Consider the following 17,271-nt stretch of genomic DNA (forward strand, 5'->3'; position numbering starts at 1 on the left):
CAGCTTAGAAATGACATGGAATTATGCAAAATGAACGGTTAAATATCTGAGGAGTGAGTTAACTTTATTATTTCTACAAAATATCTCATAGATTGTAGTCAAACTGATTAAAGTGAAATAGCTTTTATAATAATGAAGATCTGAAAAATATCTGAGTTACACTTTAGTCATTGATGACATATAGTAAATTTCACTCTTAGGGAAAGAGGCTACTTAGATAAGATGTACATGGGATAAAATCCTGAACAGCTTGTAATATATTAAGTGCTACTTCACACCTTACTGTTTAACCCTTCCCATCTGTCCTATAGAAGGGCAACAGGGAAGGCCCTCAATCTTTCTTAAGACTAGAGAAAGTATTAATTTCATAACGATATGCTAAAAACCCCAAGATTAACATCCTCTATTCAGATTTAGAGAGAGGGTCTGTGATGCTTTGGGGTTCAACCCAGACCATTAAGGGGTTTTCACCACCTGCCCTGCAATTCTGGATACCTTAAATGCTATGCTGCTGTGGCTCACAGCCTGGACACCAACCGTCAGCCTTACAAGCATGTAGGTCACATCCTGGCGTCCACCATCCAGTTACTTTTTGCAGCATGACCCCATCCCCCAGTCCGGAGTTTCCCCAAAACCATCTGCCCTGTTGTGTCCAGCCCTCTCCTGGAACACTCCTAGAAGTTAAATTCGCTGCTCCTTTAAAGAGACAGTAAACAGCAACTCATTAATTTAGCTGGGGTTTGTCAAGTGCTCTTATTTCGATCAAAGTACTGAACTGTCTGACAATAAAACAAGTTTATTAAACAAAATGTTGTAGGTTTAAGTGACACCAGGAATAAGGATAGAAAAGATTACAAACAAAAGCAAAAATATGCATTTAACACTAAAACTGAATTTCAGCAAGTTACAATCCTTGCCTAAACAGGTTTCTCACCTATATTCAGTCCCCTTAGTTGAAGGATCAGTCGTTCTGTGACTTGAAGAGCTCTGGCCCCTTTAGTCCCTCAAGCAATGGATGCCAAAATGGCTTTTTCTCTCTCCTTATATCTTCCCAAAGTTCAATGGCCCTACTTCAAGAGGCAGGAAGGCTTCTGGAAGATGCAGTCTCCCTCCCCCGTCAAGATAGTTAATCATTTTTTCCCACTTGCTTTCTTGATGACTTTATTGAGTTTGCATGTAAATACGCTTTTCTTTCTCTTTGGTCACATCTTGCTTAATTTACATCCGAGATGCATTCAAGCAGGCAGAACCACATTCTTTTGTTTGGAACAGGGGTAGGCACAGCTTGGTAAATACGTTTTAATAACCTATTTGCAGCACATCTCTATAACACCCTTTGTGAGTTTCCTGTTCATACATCATGCAAGAATATTAATGATCAGTGAATTATTAGTTTTCCAGCAGTGATTTATTACATGTGACCTTTTGGGTATATATCATGACAACAATGTACTAGTTGGCACTGGGGTGCTCTTAGGGTCACAGGTTTGCATGCTTCATGGGTGCTGTTAGGGTCACAGGTTTGAGTGCTTCATGAGTTGGGTAGACTGATCTTATTACACATAGGATGGGCTCTTTGTATTCTTCCGTTCTACCCCACAACGTCAGCCAATTTCTCATTCCCCCTCTGCCCTTTTTCTAGGGACTCCCTGCAACTACCCTCAATCTCACCTCTGTCTGTGGCTCTGTGTGTCCCCCTCATTACCCTTTCCTCCCGTACAGAGGTCCACAACTCTCCCCCATACGAGCACCCCTATGTCACCACCTTCTTCCCAGGGCAGGTGATGTGTCCCGTATCCCCTCTACCAGGTTCCCCCAGTCTCCCCTCCATCAGGGTTCTGAGTGTCCTCCATTCCCCCCACATCCATTCCAGGATTCCCCATTCTCCCCCTACATGGCAGGGGGTCTTTGTGCGCCCATATTCTCCCCTTTCCCCTTCATGCTTTCCTCCTCCCATGGTTTGTGTGCTCCCCATTATCCTCTCCCCCCGCACTATAGCAGGGTCCCCTATTCTCCACCATACCAGAGGCTGTGTGCATTCCTCCACTCCATTATTATATTTTCTGTCCAGGGAAGAAATAATTCAGGGTGTCCACTTTGGGAGACTAGGCAGAGCGAGATGATATAGGAATATTGTTATGCGGGAAGTCATGGGGGTCATCAACCAGTTGTTTATTCTGTAGACAACTGCAGAGGTGCTTGAGGCCTTGCCTGTACTAATCCAATGTCAAGGACTCCAATGTGTCTCCCATTTTCCCCCAAATCAATAGGGTTCTGCTCATCGATGCCTGTAACATTGCCTGAAATTTGGGAACTGATTGGCTGCGGTGTTCAAAAGATGTGGCATTACAGGCAGACAAACACTGAAATGCCATTGAATTGAATATTAGGCTTTTGCAAGCTTGGCCCGTGAGATGTCTGTTTTGATCTTATGTGTAGGTAAAATGAATGACTAAGTAGCCGAAACTATGGTGATTGTCATCAGAAATGTAGGTGGTAATGATAAACATTCCATGTGAGAAGAGTAAGTTTCTATTAGCCACAAGATAGGGTCAAGTTAGGGAAAAACAATTTTTCCATGCAGCCCTAGGCTACAGAAATCTGACCTGGGCAAGTGAAATTTAATTACTGGCCAGGTGAAGCGTGGTCTAACACTCAACTCACTGACTCCTGTTTGCCTGTCATGCTGCGTCCGACCAATTCAGAAATGTCAGGGAAATTTCTAGGCATCAATGGGCATAACCTTATTGATTTTTCGTGCAAATCTGAACACAGAAAAGCCTGATTGACAGGCTGCCTTGTGCTGCAAGCAGAGGAATCTTTCTGCTGCCTCCTGCTGCTGCCTACACATACCAGAGGCAGCAGCTTAACTTCCTGTGTGGAGATATTGTCCGTAGCCTAGACTCTTAACAGAAATAGGAGAGCCTTACTGGGGGGGAGGGGCGGGGGGGAGAGTAACATGAGCAGGGATCCGGAGGAGGCAAGTGTTGTCAGTGGAAGCAGGATCCCAAAGAGGGCAGAGCTGGAACCTGCAAAAGAGTGAGAGCATGGGGAATAGTGATGATGAAGAAAGCGGGCACCTCAGGGGTGGATGGGTAGGCAGACATGGTAGTGGAGAGCTGGAGTTGGGGGAGGTGCAGATGAAGGGGGTGGGAAGTGGAGATGGATAGAGAAAAGCAGGGTCCCAGGAATGGCATGGAACCAGAGGTGGGTGAAATGAGGTGAAAATGGGTGGTACACAGTGACCGTGATATGCGGCCGGGGGAGGAGGGGTAAGAGATATGGGAAGGGGGAAATGGAGGAGCCACACAGATTGTCCTCTGGGGCGGGGGGGGGCAGAATGGAGAGCAGTGGTAGCCTGAGCACACTGTGCCCAAGAGGGGAATGGAGGGATGGAAGGAGCCCATCATGGGCACAATGTGCCCAAGTTAGCAGAAATATTGATCCACTAGGTTACTGTCTGCTGGAAAAGTGACTAATCTAAATTTAAAAATGCTGAATGCAATGGTAGACTGGCATGTTCATCCTGAGGCTGAAAATGGAATTAAATTAGCCCTCCGCTCTACTAAGTTTACAAGCTGGACACAAGTCTTGCCGCACATCAGATATCCTATAATCTTGTGTGGTTAGAAAACATAGGCACATATAAAAAGTGAAATGTTTCTAATACACACAAAGATACCCAGGTATAGCTGTGTGTCTTTCTCTGTCTTTCATGCCCAAATAAGAGCTGTTTACTCATGGTCTGCTGCTCTAAAGAATATTGATGGAAATTGTTTTCCATAAAAACAGACTAACTCAACACAATAGTGAAAACAGGTTTGATCATAATTGTCTTACACAGAATCAGCATATACAATATGCAAGTATGACTTGAATATTGTAGAGCACCAATTAATCAGAACACTTGCTAATTTTTGCTGTAATTGTTAGTACCTGGATGCATCTTGCCTCTATTCTCATAACTTTTGTCAGTGGTCACTATGTGCAGGTGAAATGGTAGGGAAGGAAGTTTTGGCCCCAATGGAATGAGACTCGAGTTCTACTCGCTTGCATCAGAAAATATTTATATTCCTAGCTAAGCATGCATTCAAGGCAAAGGGAGCTTTCTTATCTTTAGCCATAAATAACATTTATGAAATCAAGGTCATTGCTGCTCCTGGATTGTCAAGAATCAATATAGATCTCCAGTGCTTTTATTCTTGATCTAAGATTGGCAAGGGGGTTGCAAACACACTTCTAATGTGGACTTCATAATAGTCCTCTATGCCATTGGCACCTTGAGATTAGATGGATGCACTCTTATTGGCTGTAGTATGGGGCATATTTCTAAAGTACCGGGTGCCACAGCTAGTGCTATGCTTGTCACTCCCTATTCCCAAAGTAGGAAGCTCTCCACTCAGATGAGTTTGACTAGAATATTGGTAAGTGTCTTGTCTAAGATCAAGGGCATCTAATTGTACCCGCAGTACCATCATCTTCCTATTACTCATACTTGTCCCAACAATAAGTGGATTTTAAAAAACAGTACTTTCAGAAAGAGGGACATGTAGCTATTTGAACCTCTTTGCATTTAGAATTGTGTGTTCTCAAGCTATAAATCCAAGGTACATAGAATCTCATGACACCGACATAATTAAAAGATCCTTTTCACCCTTAAAAACTTCTCTAGGGCTTCCATGGTAATGTTACATTTTAACTTTGCATTTCTTTACTGTATCAAAAACTTTAATTTATTTTTGCCATAAAATATTTTTTCTGGACTGGAAAATGTAGAAAGTCCACATTTGTCTGTATCTTTAAATCATTTGATAGTTAAATGTTTGTACCTGATTAAATTTCTAGTTAGGGGATGGAATATCAACAGTGAGACTAGACAAAGCAGATTAAGTATGGGAACTGTTCACATAAAACTTCAATTCACCTGGAATGTGAGGGGTATAGTATATCTCAAATTACAACTGTGCTGAAGGGCAGGGCTGAAATTGAAGATGTGATTTTAAAAATCCCCATTCAAGTCTTTTATTACTTTCACAGCCATAAATTACTGTCAACTGTAATAGGTATGGTGGGTTCTCTGACACCTCGGGTTTCAGGGAGTGAAGAAGTTTCTAGACTTGAAATAAACTTTTGGATAGATTTTATGTCTCAAATTTAAAAATGTATCTAATACAGATTTTTTAAATCTAAGATACTTATATGGCTTTCATTATGATAATATTTGAGCACCTCACAATCTTCAGTGTATTTATCTTTAAAAGACACCTGTGAGGTACAGAAGTATCATCCCTGTTTTACAGATGGGAAACCATGGCATAGAGACTAAGGCTAGGTCTACGCTACCATTTAATTTTGGTATAACTTGTGTTGCTCAGGGGTGTGAATAAGCCACCCTTCCGAGCAACATAAATTACACCGACCTAAGCACTGGTATGGACAGTGCTATGTCTGTGGGCGAGCTGCTACCACCTCTCACGCAGATGGATTTATTATGCCGTCGGCATAGAACGTCTTCATGAGATACGCTACAGCGCTTCTAGTGTAGGCTAGCCCTTAGTTAAACTCCCACAGGAAATCTGTGCAGAGCAGGGACTTGAACCCAGGTTTCCCAAAGTCCTAGGTTAGAACCCTAACCACTGGACCTACTTAGCATGTAGGTGCTTATAATAGGAGCACTCAGGGACCAATTTTTTTTTTTTTGGTATAGGTTTTGAGACCAATAGAAGTAAGACAATTCAATTAAGGCTGCTACTGTTATGATTTACTTGGAAAATTACAGATAACTTTGCATGTAAACTAAAATAACTATCTCTCTTATGCACAGTATGCTAAACCATTGTGAAAAAGTACCAGGAGAATTTCTGCCATTCAGAACAGATTTCATTCTAACCCTATACACTCATTCTCACTTATTATAGAAACTAGCAGCAATAAAGTCAATGGATCAAACACTAGGAGAATGCAATATTTTAATTTTATTAAGCCTCTTTGAAACTAGGGTACATGATGTATACATCATGACCATTTTACACAAGTAACATGATAAAACAAAAATAATAAATTTTAGTTTAGTTTTATTTTATTTTTAGTTACTAACATTTTTAGTACAGCTCATTGTGTTTCTGTGGTAGTCTGATAAAGTTATTAAAATACCTAGTTTAGAGATGTTCCTGATCATATAAGAAGACCGAGACCCTGATCCTACAAGGAGCTCCATGTAGGCCTAAGTCAACAAAGAGATAATGGTCAATTATGACAAAAAAAAGTAATGTAAGCATTCAAGAATGAAGAAAAAATTACAAGATGCTACGATTGTATCTAAGAGTCTAGAAAATAATACATAACATACTATTTCTCAAGTACAATATCATGTAATTAGGTTATCATCATACATGTGCACAAGGAAGTTGTATTAAGGCTGAACATACAACTTTAGCTAGACATTTTCTGATGTAGATACTTAACTGTTGCATTAACACAGCTTTTTGCATTAATTTAGTGTTAGTAGTGGACATTGCCAGTTTAAGGTTAAATTTGGTACCTTGGTAATTTTGTTTTCTGTTAAAAGCGATAGAGACTGTGGAAACAATTTGAGGAAACAATTACCGGTACTTGCTTTGTGAGTGGTGGTGGTGAATAACGATTAAGTATGTTCATTTGTCCAGCTAACATACATCCGAACATAGACTTTTCCATGGCCTTTCCATAAGGGGATGATGTGACTGTGTTTTATCTTTGCCTTGAATACCTTCGAGTTCTACAAACCAAATATCTTGACCAGGAAATTAAGCAGCTGTTTTAAAGGGTTCTTTTGCTTATAGTGGGGCGTGTGTGTGGTCAGTAAAATGAAAAGAAAGTTGTTGGTATTTTCTCAGCCGTATCGTTTTATCTTTTAAAAACCAGAAATGCAGAAATGTCCATAATGCTTTTTATATTGACTCTTCCGATCAGCACACTTAACAACAGTGCATCCAACAAAGATAATAGGTTGAGTTTCAGAAAAATTCAACAGTGGGTCTGGTATTTGGCTATCATTCAAGTATGTACAAGTAACATAGCATTTGTGAGCTTGTGATCTCAGTGTTTCTTTTTGGAATTATCTTGATCTTCTTCCCCACTAGCCCTAAAGAGAGATGGTCTGGCTATATTGTTTGTCTAGAGCTTCCTGGTGCAATTGTGACTTTGACTTCTTGTGCTGTAAGAAGCCCAGGCTAAAGCTATGATGATGGGATGACAAGACTAAAGCCTGGTCTGCACTAGAAAATTAGGTCAGTTTAACTATGTTGGTCAGGGACATTGTTAAGCTGACCTAAATCCCCATGTAGATAGAGCTGAGTAAATGGAAGAATTCTTCCGTTGACCTAGCTACTGCCTCTCATGGACATGGATTACCTACACCACCAGGAGAACCCTCTTATCAGTGTAAGCGGTGTCTACAACTGAAGCATAGCAACTGTAGTGGTGCAGCTGTGCTGCTGTAGCATTTAAAGTGTTGAAAGACCTAAGACATCTCTCTGCTCTGGGAGTCCAGTGATGTTTAACAGTATATAAGCTTGACCAACAAAGTTCCTGCCTGTCCACTCTGTCTTGCAGTGTTCTTTCTTTTTTGTAAGCAGGGTTATGTGAACAGCTGCCTCAGTAGTTCACAATATTAACTGATAATGGTGCTAACGTTGACTAGTTCTTCTAAGGCTGAACTATGTCACCAAGAAGGTTATGTGGCTTTGTTAAGGTCCCCAGCTAGAGTTAATACCAAGGCTGACTGTGTGTAGGTCTTCCTTTATTTCATACTTGTGTGACAAATTTTTTTCTTTTATTATTGTGGACTCGTATGACGAGCGTTGTATCAATAATAAAATTATGCAAAAGAAAACAGTGTTGTGTTGTGTTACAATGTGATCTCAGTTGTGAAACTAAAGGTAACTGTTTCTTACTGGGCACTAATTACTTTGAAGTTGCCTTATTTGAGATTGTCCCAGTTCGGGGGTGGGAGAAAGAGCTTTGGTTTCATGTTTAATTAATACACATGGGAAAAGACTAACGTATCAGTATTGCTTGCACTGTTTCACTCAATAGCAAAATTATGCGGCAATTTTTTCCCTTTTTGTAGTTTTCACTCTTCCACTTCTCATCCCCTCGCCCTTCTTTGTGTATTTGAATCTGTATTGGTTATTAATTCATAAATCTTCAGTCAGTTAAATCAAGTAATTTTAGCTATTATTATTAATTAATTAATAATAATAATGTTTCCATATTATAGTCTGACTGCACATGCTTCCTCCTGCCCAGGATGCTGGTACTTATTTAGAAACTGACACCAATGCTGTTCAGTTTAGTGACGTAACCTAAACTCAGTCCTTTAGTTAGTATGAGTTTGTAGAACAGAAATGTACTATTACAGTATTCAGGCAAGGCCAAATATTTTTAGCAGCTTTATTTAACAAGTTCCTTGTACCAAAGTAGACTGACTGGTCGCATATGAAGACTGCATGCTGTTGAGCACTTAGTTTACTACGATTCAGATGACCAGATCAACCGTTGTCATAAGTAGAGCTGGCTGGGAATTCTTCAACTAAACATTTCCATGTCAAAAGTTTTTTAATTTTTGGTGTTATGTTCTGTATTGGCACTTTCAAAGCAGAAGTTCCATCTTTTGGTTTGAAATACCTTTGTTTTGAAATTTAATTTATAGTGAAATTTAAATAATAAAAGTCAAACAAAACATTTCAAAAGTATTTAAATGAAATAATGTTTGAACAAACTGGTTTTTTTTTTGTTTTTTTTGTTTTTGTTTTTTTTAGTTTCAGTTTGAAATTTTTCAAGATTTTGAACTTGTCCCAATTTGGAAAGGGAAAACTTCTTGCAATATTAAAAAATTTCCCAGGATGGCAAAATCATTTCCCACACAACTTGAGTCACTGTATATCTGTAGATTCTGACTGGTTTTGTGAATACTTTGGAGTGAAAAAAAAACTTCAGATATAATTTTTTAGTACTATAAGTAATAACAATCAAGGGCTTCTTGTGTACAATTGTATGACTAAATGTATATTGTTTTCCCTTTTAGGTATCTAAAAGCAATTGGCACAGGATCTTGGCTTTATACTCTTAACTGTCTTAGAGGGTGAGTTTTACGACATTGGGAAATAGCAATTTCAGCTGAGATCGGAGCTGTGACATTGATCTAAAGGTAGGTCACGCAGAATTCTGAAAGTTCCATTCTTCAGAAAATTCAAGGTTCAAACTTGGTCTGGTTTAAATATTGTATACTGGAATTCATTATGCAATAAAACAGGTATTTAATAGACATCTTAAGTTTCAGTGACTCTTGTCTTGACATCACTTTTCTTTTTTCCCCAGCCAACTTCTTTCTAAATCAAGGTTCACTATATCTGAATTTCAGTGGGCACATTATGATGCACTCTTTGAGTGCAAGGCCTTTTCTTCTATTTCACTGTACATAGAATCAGAATACGGCTCATTGCAACAAATATAAATAAAAAGGATACAATGGTGGTTGTTAATTTCAGGTCTTCATCATGCATTTTCTTCTCTTGTGATGATGTTGGGCCTTGGGTATCTGAGTAAGTGTCACATCTTTATTATATATCTGGTATTCCTACTCCCTCCTTCTCAAAGACAACTACTGCATCTTTCCTCCAGCTAGGAGGACAGGACAAGAACCTTCTACTGAAACTGTTGCTACTCTGCTGCTTTATACAAACAAATGAGATCTTGGGGTCAATCAGTGAGGTACACATTGCTGCTGCACTGCAGCCCCCCAGAGCAAGTTTACCCCCAGAGCTGAAAAATCACATCTCTTATCAAATTATGTTGGGTACAATATGTCAAATTTCAAGGTTTCAGTCTGATTTACTTATTGCGCTAGTTGGAGTTGTTATATTTCATATCTCAGTCTCTTAATTTGCAAATGCTGGTCTTTTTCTCTTGAACTAACAATTAAAAGTAAAAGATGCAAAAATAAGAGACAATATGGATCACTGGAGGGAGACTAGGCCTGGGAGACAGAACCCCCTGAAATCTAATCTGCTTCTCTTCTCCTCCTATAGAATGTGGCTAATGCCTCAGATGGGTGCTGTGAGAATTAATTTTGTCCAGCTCTTTAAAGATTAGAAGTCCCCCAACAAACCTTTTTATGCAGAAAAAATGAATTACTATCTAACATAGTGAAGACCAGAGCCCTTCACTTGAGACTGACTAAGCATATTTGAGACTTCCTTCTTTGGCTTTTTAGCTGCAGAGAATGAGTACCGGTAGTTAAGATTTTGCTAGCTAAAACCCACTACAGTTGTAACATTTACCATGATGGCACAAGTTTTCTAATTATCTTTACCTGTTTTTGTTTTTTTAAATGATGATAAAAAAAAATTGCTCCAGGGTATTTCCCTTGTTACTTTGAAAACTTCTGCAAATGCAGTGCATATTTTCAGTTGGCTGACTATGGCAATATATAAAAAAATCTCTGCAAAGCTTGCAACAGAATATTTGAAGAGCTACAGTTCTGTCACATTTAGGGCTTGTCTACATGGGAGATTCATACCAGTATAAGCTAGAATGTGTATTTAAGCTGATATAGTTGTATTGGTATAACCCCTGTGTAATAGTTGCTTTTTTCGATTTAGCTCATGTTGCTTGGGTAGGGACTTAAGCTAAATTTTTTTAAAAAGCCACTCGTATACTGTAATAAGAGTGTCTGGGGTGGGATGGGGTGGTGGTTTTACCAATATAACTGGTCAAACTTTTCCAGGTAGACAAGGTCTTAGTGCTGAACTTCCATGGGTAGAATGCAGTGTCTGCAGGGTCCTGAAAGGGGCAGGAAGTCCTCGTTTTCAAATTCAAGCATGCCTGTTACTGTCTATGTAGCTTTCTTTGTCCAGATGTTTTTAAATATAGACTTCCACTGTGGCTTGCATTCAAATCTGCTTCCCCCTACCCCATAGTGTTGTTAGTTAATTGAACAAATCCTGCTTGGAGCAACTGATAATAGGAAAATGGTTGTGCGGGGGCTGTTGTGGTTCCTGTAACACAATTCCTATGGATATATCAGATTGTTTAAGTGACAGAGCTTTTATAGAAATGAAAACAATTCAAATCAGTCTGTTACGCTGAAGAGAATTTCATTGTTACTTTATAAATTTCATTTTCCCCTTTTAGTCCCTCTTCATTTTATAGTTCCCATAGTGACTCCTTATCTAAGTCAGTAAACCAGATAAACTGCTTCAGTAGCCAGCTAGGGCACAGATCCAATATTTTGGAGGCATTTTTAATTTGTATTATTAATCTGACTTTTCTGTAGCTGCCTCCCTTTTTTCAGGGGCACCTTTTGAGTGAAAGGAATAAGCCCATATTTGAGTATTTAGAATAATGTAGTTAGCTGCAGATGTCTTCATACTCTCAGTTGAGGAAAAAATAGGTCTTTCGAAAGTCCAGGGTCTGCACCCATGCACTACCTGATTGGGCTAGAAGCAATACATGACAGTTAGCTAGCAAACAGGAGCAGCAAATGGGAGTTCTGTGAAGGAGTGCTCCAGGTGAAAGAGGAGCAATTATGTGATCCTTGAAGTGAGTTTGTTGTCTTAGTATTTTGTCATGTGCCTGCTTGCCATGTGCCTGCTTGATTCAATTTTATAGTATGGTCTCTCTTGGGGGCTGTGTGCTGAGCCTAGATTCCTGCTAGGCTAGGCTGAAAGCTTCCTAATGAGGCTCTAGCCTGCTATCCTTGGATTCCTAACCTCTTTAGGATCCCTTGACGAGGGGGCGGGGCTAACTCAGGGAGAACAGGAGTTTAAAAAACCAGCTTCTAAGCAACCAGAGGAGCTAGGAAACAGGAGTTTAGAGAAGGCGTGTGAGAGCCAGATAAACCTAACAAACATACTCTAAACTTAGGCCAGTGATGCCCCCCCCAAAACAAACAAACAAACAAAAAAATCATAGCACAAACAAACAAACAAAAACCCCTGCAAGAGTAAAAACGCAGGCAGAAGTCCAGCAGCAGACTGGGGACTATCTAGTTTGTTGCATTGAATGCAGCATTTATGATCGATTACCTGCCTGTGGGCAGATGGTAAATATGTACATTTGGTGCAATCAGCTTATGGACCTCAGAGACTGAGTACAGGCTCTTGAGACCAGAGGAGCTAAGGGAGACAGAGGTACATAGATGAAACTTTCAGGGACACAGTTGAGGATGACAGTGTTAGGGAAGGAGAACATGAATCTGGAGTGGAGGGAAATGATCGCATAGTTGGGACCCTCCTTCCAGATGTCATGATATCTTCTTGCACTGAGGATACCCATCTAGAGGAAGGAACCCCAGTTATTAGGAAAAGACAGTTAATAATCATGGGGGATTAAATTATTAGAAATATAGATAGTTGGGTTTGTGATGACGAGGAGAGCCACATGGTGACTTGTCTGGTGGGTGCAGACCTCTTGAGACATCTATATAGGCTTATGGGCAATGCTGGAGAGAAGCCAGTGGTTGTGGTACATGTAGGTACCAGTGACATAGGGAAAAATAGGAAAGAGGTGCTGGAGGCCAAATTTAGTCTTCTAGGTAAGAGATTAAAGTCCAGGACCTCCATTGTAGTGTTTTCTGCAATGCTCCCAGTTCAACCTGCAGGGCCAGTTAGACAGACAGACACAACTGCAGGGTCTCAATGTGTGGATAAGACAGTGGTATTCAGAGGAGGGATTTAAGTTTATCAGGAACTGGGGAACCTTTTGGGAAAGGAGGCGCCTGTACAGGAAGGGTTGCCTCCACCTAAACCAAAATGGAATCAGGTTGCTGGCATGTAAAATTAAAAAGTTTGTAGAGCACTTTTTAAACTAAGGGCTGGGGGAAAGCAGGCGTGGAGGAGCACACTGTTTGGACAAAGACATCCCTTAAGGGAGGATTTATTAAAGGGAATACTCTAGATCCTAGTAAAGAAGAGAGAATAGAAACTGATAAAGTACAGATGGGAAATGAAGCGAAACAGTCAAACGAAAGAATCTCCTTCAATTACATCACATGAAGGCAGACAAGTAAATATTGACAAATTTTATAAGTGGTTATTCACAAATGCTAGAAGTCTAAATACTAAGATAGGTAAACTTGAGTGCCTGGTTGTGAATGAGAATATTGATATAATAGGCATCACAGAAACTTGGTGAAATGATGATAGTCAATGGGACATGATGATTCCAGGATACAAAATATGTGGGAATGACAGAATAGATCATGCGGGGGGGAGGGGAGTGGCCTCTTTGAAAGAAATCATAGAGTCAAACATAGTAAAAATCTTAAATTAATCAAACTATATCATTGAATCTCTGTGGATAGAAATTCCATACTTAAATAATTAGAATATAGTGGTAGGAATATACTACTGACCACCTGACCGGTATGGTGATTGTGAAATGCTCAGGGAGATTAGACAGGCTACAGAAACAGAAACCCCAACAGTAATGCGGGATTTCAACTATTCCCATATTAATTGGATATGTCACCTGAGGAAGAGATGCAAGATAGAAGGACACTAAATAAAATTTCTAGACATCGTTAATTACTGCTTCTTAGAGCAGTCACTCCTGGAACCCACAAGGGGAGAGTCCTAAGTGCAGCACAGGATCTGGTCCAAGAGGTGACTGTAGCTGAACAGCTAATTAAAAGTGACCATCACATAATTAAATTCCCCCTTGTAGGGGGAAAATGCTAATGAAACCCACCACAATAGCATTTAACTTCAGAAAGGCGAATTACACAAAAATGATGCGAGTTAAACATAAATTAAAAGGAACAGTCACAAGAATGAATTGCCTTCAAGCTAAATGTATGTCCCAATTTTAAAAAAAAAAGCCACCATGGCTCACCAACAAAGTAAAAGAGGCAGTTAAAGGCAAAAAGACATCCTTTAAAAACTGGTAGTCAAATCCTACTGAAGAAAGTAAAAAGGAGCATAAACTCTGGCAAGTCAAGTATAAAAATATAATTAGGCAGGCCAAAAAAAATGTGAAGAGCAACTAGCAAAAAACCAGAAACTTAACAGCAAAATGTTTTAATTCTATCAAAAGCAGAAAGCCTGCCAAACTATTAGTGGGGATCACTGGATGAAGAAGTGCTAAAGTGCTAAAAGAGTGCTCAAGGAAGACAAGACCACTGTGGAAAAGCTAAACAAATTCTATATATCAGTTTTCACTGCAGAGGATGTGAGGGAGATTCTCACACCTGAACCATTTTAAAGTGACAGATCCGAGGAACTGTCCCAGATTGAGGTGTCAGTAGAGGAGGTTTTGAAACAGCTTGATATCATTCATTCATTCATTCATGCCCGTCACCCCAACCGGGGTATGGGCCGCCAACAACAGATCTCCATAGTCTTCTATCCTGGGCCATTCGCTCTAGCTGGTTCCAGGTATTCAGCCAAGAGTTGTGAATGAATTCAAATATGAAACTTGAGTCACTGTATACCTGTAGATTCTGACTGGTTTTGTGCATACTTTGGAGAAATATGCTTTCAGAAAGCGTTTGATAGGGTCCTTCACCAAAGGCTCTTAAGCAAAGTAAACAGTCGTGGGATAAGAGGGAAGCTTCTTTCATGGCTCAGTAACTGGTTAAAAGGTAGGAAACAAAGGGTAGGAATAAATGGTCAGTTCTCACAGTGGAGAGGGGTAAATAGCAGGGTCTCTCAAGGATCTGTCCTGGGACCAATGCCATTTAACATTCTCATAAATGATCTGGAAAGGGGGGTGAACAGTGAGGTGGCAAAGTTTGCAGATGATACAAAATTATTCAAGACAGTTAAGTCTAAAGCTGCCTAAGAAGAATTACAAAGGGATCTCGGAGAACTGGGTGACTTAGGCAACAAAAGGGCAGATTAAATTCATTGTTGATAATTCAAAGTAATGAACATTGGAAAACATCATCCGAGCTATACATACAAAATGATGGTTCTAAATTAGCTGTTACCACTCAAGAAAGAGATCTTGGAGTCATTAAGGATAGTTCTCTGAAAACATCTGTTCAAACTACGGCAGCAGTCAAAAAAGCCAACAGAATGTTAGGAACCATTAGGAAAGGGATAGATAAGAAGGCAGAAAATATCACAGTGCCACTATATAAATCCATGGTACGCCCACACCTTAAATACTGTGTTCATTTCTGGTTGCCGTATCTCAAAAAATATATATTAGAATTGAAACAGGTATAGAGAAGGGCAACAAAAATGAATAAGGGTATGGAACAGCTTCCCTGTGAGGGGGGGGGGGGAGATACTGTGACTGTTTAAGCTTAGAAAAGAGACCACTAAGGGGAATATGACAGAGCTCTATAAAATGTTGACTGGTGTGGAGAAAGTTAATAAGGAAGTGTTATTTACCCTTTCACACAACAAAAGAACCAGGGGTTACCCTGTGACATTAATAGGGAGCACGTTTAAAACAAACATAAGGAAATACTTCTTCACACAACACACAGCCAACCTGTGGAACTCATTGCCAGGGCTTCTGTGAATGCTAAAAGTATGCCTGGGCTTGTTTCAAAAAAGAATTAGAAATGTTAATGGAGTATAGGTCCATAAGTGGCTAATAGTCAGGATGGTCTGGGAATGCAACCTCTTGTCCTTAGAGGCTTAGGGATATCTAACTGCCAGAAGCTGGTACTGGACAACAGGGGATGGATCACTTGAAAGTTGCCCTGTTTTGTTCATTCTCTCTGAAGCATTTGGCACTGGCAACTGTTGGAAGACAGGATACTGGGCTAGATGGACCATTGGTCTGACCCAGTATGGCTGTTCTTAGTTCTGTTTTCTCCCCCCTGCCCCCGAGTCAGTGCAGTGACCTATTTAACTAGACTGACCTTTGGGAAGACTACTCATTTAATCCAAAATGCTTTGTATTGGCATCCTACAGGGAATGCACAAAATAAGTATTTTCCCAGTCCCATTCTAAATGTTAAGTGTTGGCATATGAAGCGCAGTTAAACTTCCTTAATGGGAATTGAAGACATTCATGCAGTGGAGTGGGATCATTAATCAAGGACCTTTTGTCTAGTTAAAACTGAGTATTTTGTAAGTATGTCTTCAGGTTTTCAGAGAACTGAAACTTAGAAGTGACTTTTGTAATGTTTTGGGTGCACAAAATCTTTTTTTTTTTTTAGGGGGGGAGGTGGGGTAGTTGTCGAATCATACTACAGTACATTGAGTCTCTGTGGCTTTTATTGTCTTGTACAGTTAGTGTTCAAACTTATCACACAGTTAAGAAATTTATTGGGTCTTCCTTTCCCTAGAGTGGCGGACAGTAAATGTGTTTTAGAGGTGACATGTTTGGGATGGATGAGTACTAGTCTCATGCTGCAACCAACTTAGCTTCTTAATGACATTTGCTGCTTCTATTGGTAGAAATTTAGCTAGAAGTTTGAAGTAGAGAGTTCCTTTAGCTGGTGTCTGTAGTGAGGGTAGAGATGGTTGGCATCTAGCTAAAAGGTCACAATAACTCAGGCTCAACTTCTTAATGTGTCTGACACTGTAAAAGGTTTTCAATGTTCTTGCAGCACAAATTGTTCTTTGTAAGATGTGACAAGGTGTTCACATGTACCAACACTAGAGAGTTTCACCTGTTCGCTGTCTTTCTCCTTTTGCTCCCTTTGAGAGATAAAACAGCTGCTAAATGTTTTTACGTTAAGTTCAATATTGAAATTCTATCTTCTGGCTTTGATGGAGGAGAAAAGCTAAACTATACAAACAAATTAAATTGATTGGATTGTTGTGAGCACAGTGACAACTGTTAGCAGTAAGTGCAAAGATAACTTCTAGATTTTTAGTAAATGTGACCTGTAACCTTCTGAAAAAAACAAAAATGGCCTTTTGTTATGACTATTGCAGTTTCCAACTATGTTTAGAATGCAGGAGGGCTACAGAAAAGAGAAAGCAACTGAGAGTATGTCTACATTTTTAACTTGGTGCAGGTTTTGTTTATCCATGTTAAGTGATGCGCAACAACTGTTGCACAATTAATTTCTACACCCTGCATTGTTATCCTGCAATCAAGTTAAATTACTCTTGGGGGAATTCTGCGCCACTGCACATGCAGAATTTGCACAGAAATTAATGTGCATGCAGAATTCCCTTCCTCCCTCCCCCCGAAATGGGCAGCAGAGCCCAGCTTGCAAATCAAAGACGCTGCCTCGGGAAGGTAGAGGGAGCTGGAGGGTTCCTGGCAGCTGCAGTTCCTGGCTTGCCCTGAAGGAAGAAAAGCAGCATGCAGGAAACT

General features: G+C 39.9%; 1 protein-coding gene across 11 annotated transcripts in view; it reads left to right on the top strand.

The window, feature by feature from the left end:
• DISP1 (dispatched RND transporter family member 1) overlaps positions 1–17,271 on the top strand; it is a 169,390-nt gene that overhangs the window by 10,249 nt on the left and 141,870 nt on the right. For 8 of the 11 annotated variants that reach the window (XM_039528989.1, XM_039528977.1, XM_039528978.1 and 5 more), the window contains exon 2: positions 9,068–9,190. Coding sequence is in view for 1 of the 11 variants with exons in the window: in XM_039528976.1 (XP_039384910.1) it covers positions 9,068–9,124 (57 nt within the window). In the remaining 10 variants the exon portion in view is untranslated. The remainder of the gene's footprint in view (positions 1–9,067; positions 9,191–17,271) is intronic. The other 3 variants (XM_039528987.1, XM_039528988.1, XM_039528976.1) reach the window with 1 other exon arrangement.

The sequence above is a fragment of the Mauremys reevesii genome, linkage group 3 (genome assembly GCF_016161935.1).
Source record: "Mauremys reevesii isolate NIE-2019 linkage group 3, ASM1616193v1, whole genome shotgun sequence".
In the NCBI taxonomy this organism is placed as follows: Eukaryota; Metazoa; Chordata; order Testudines; family Geoemydidae; genus Mauremys; species Mauremys reevesii.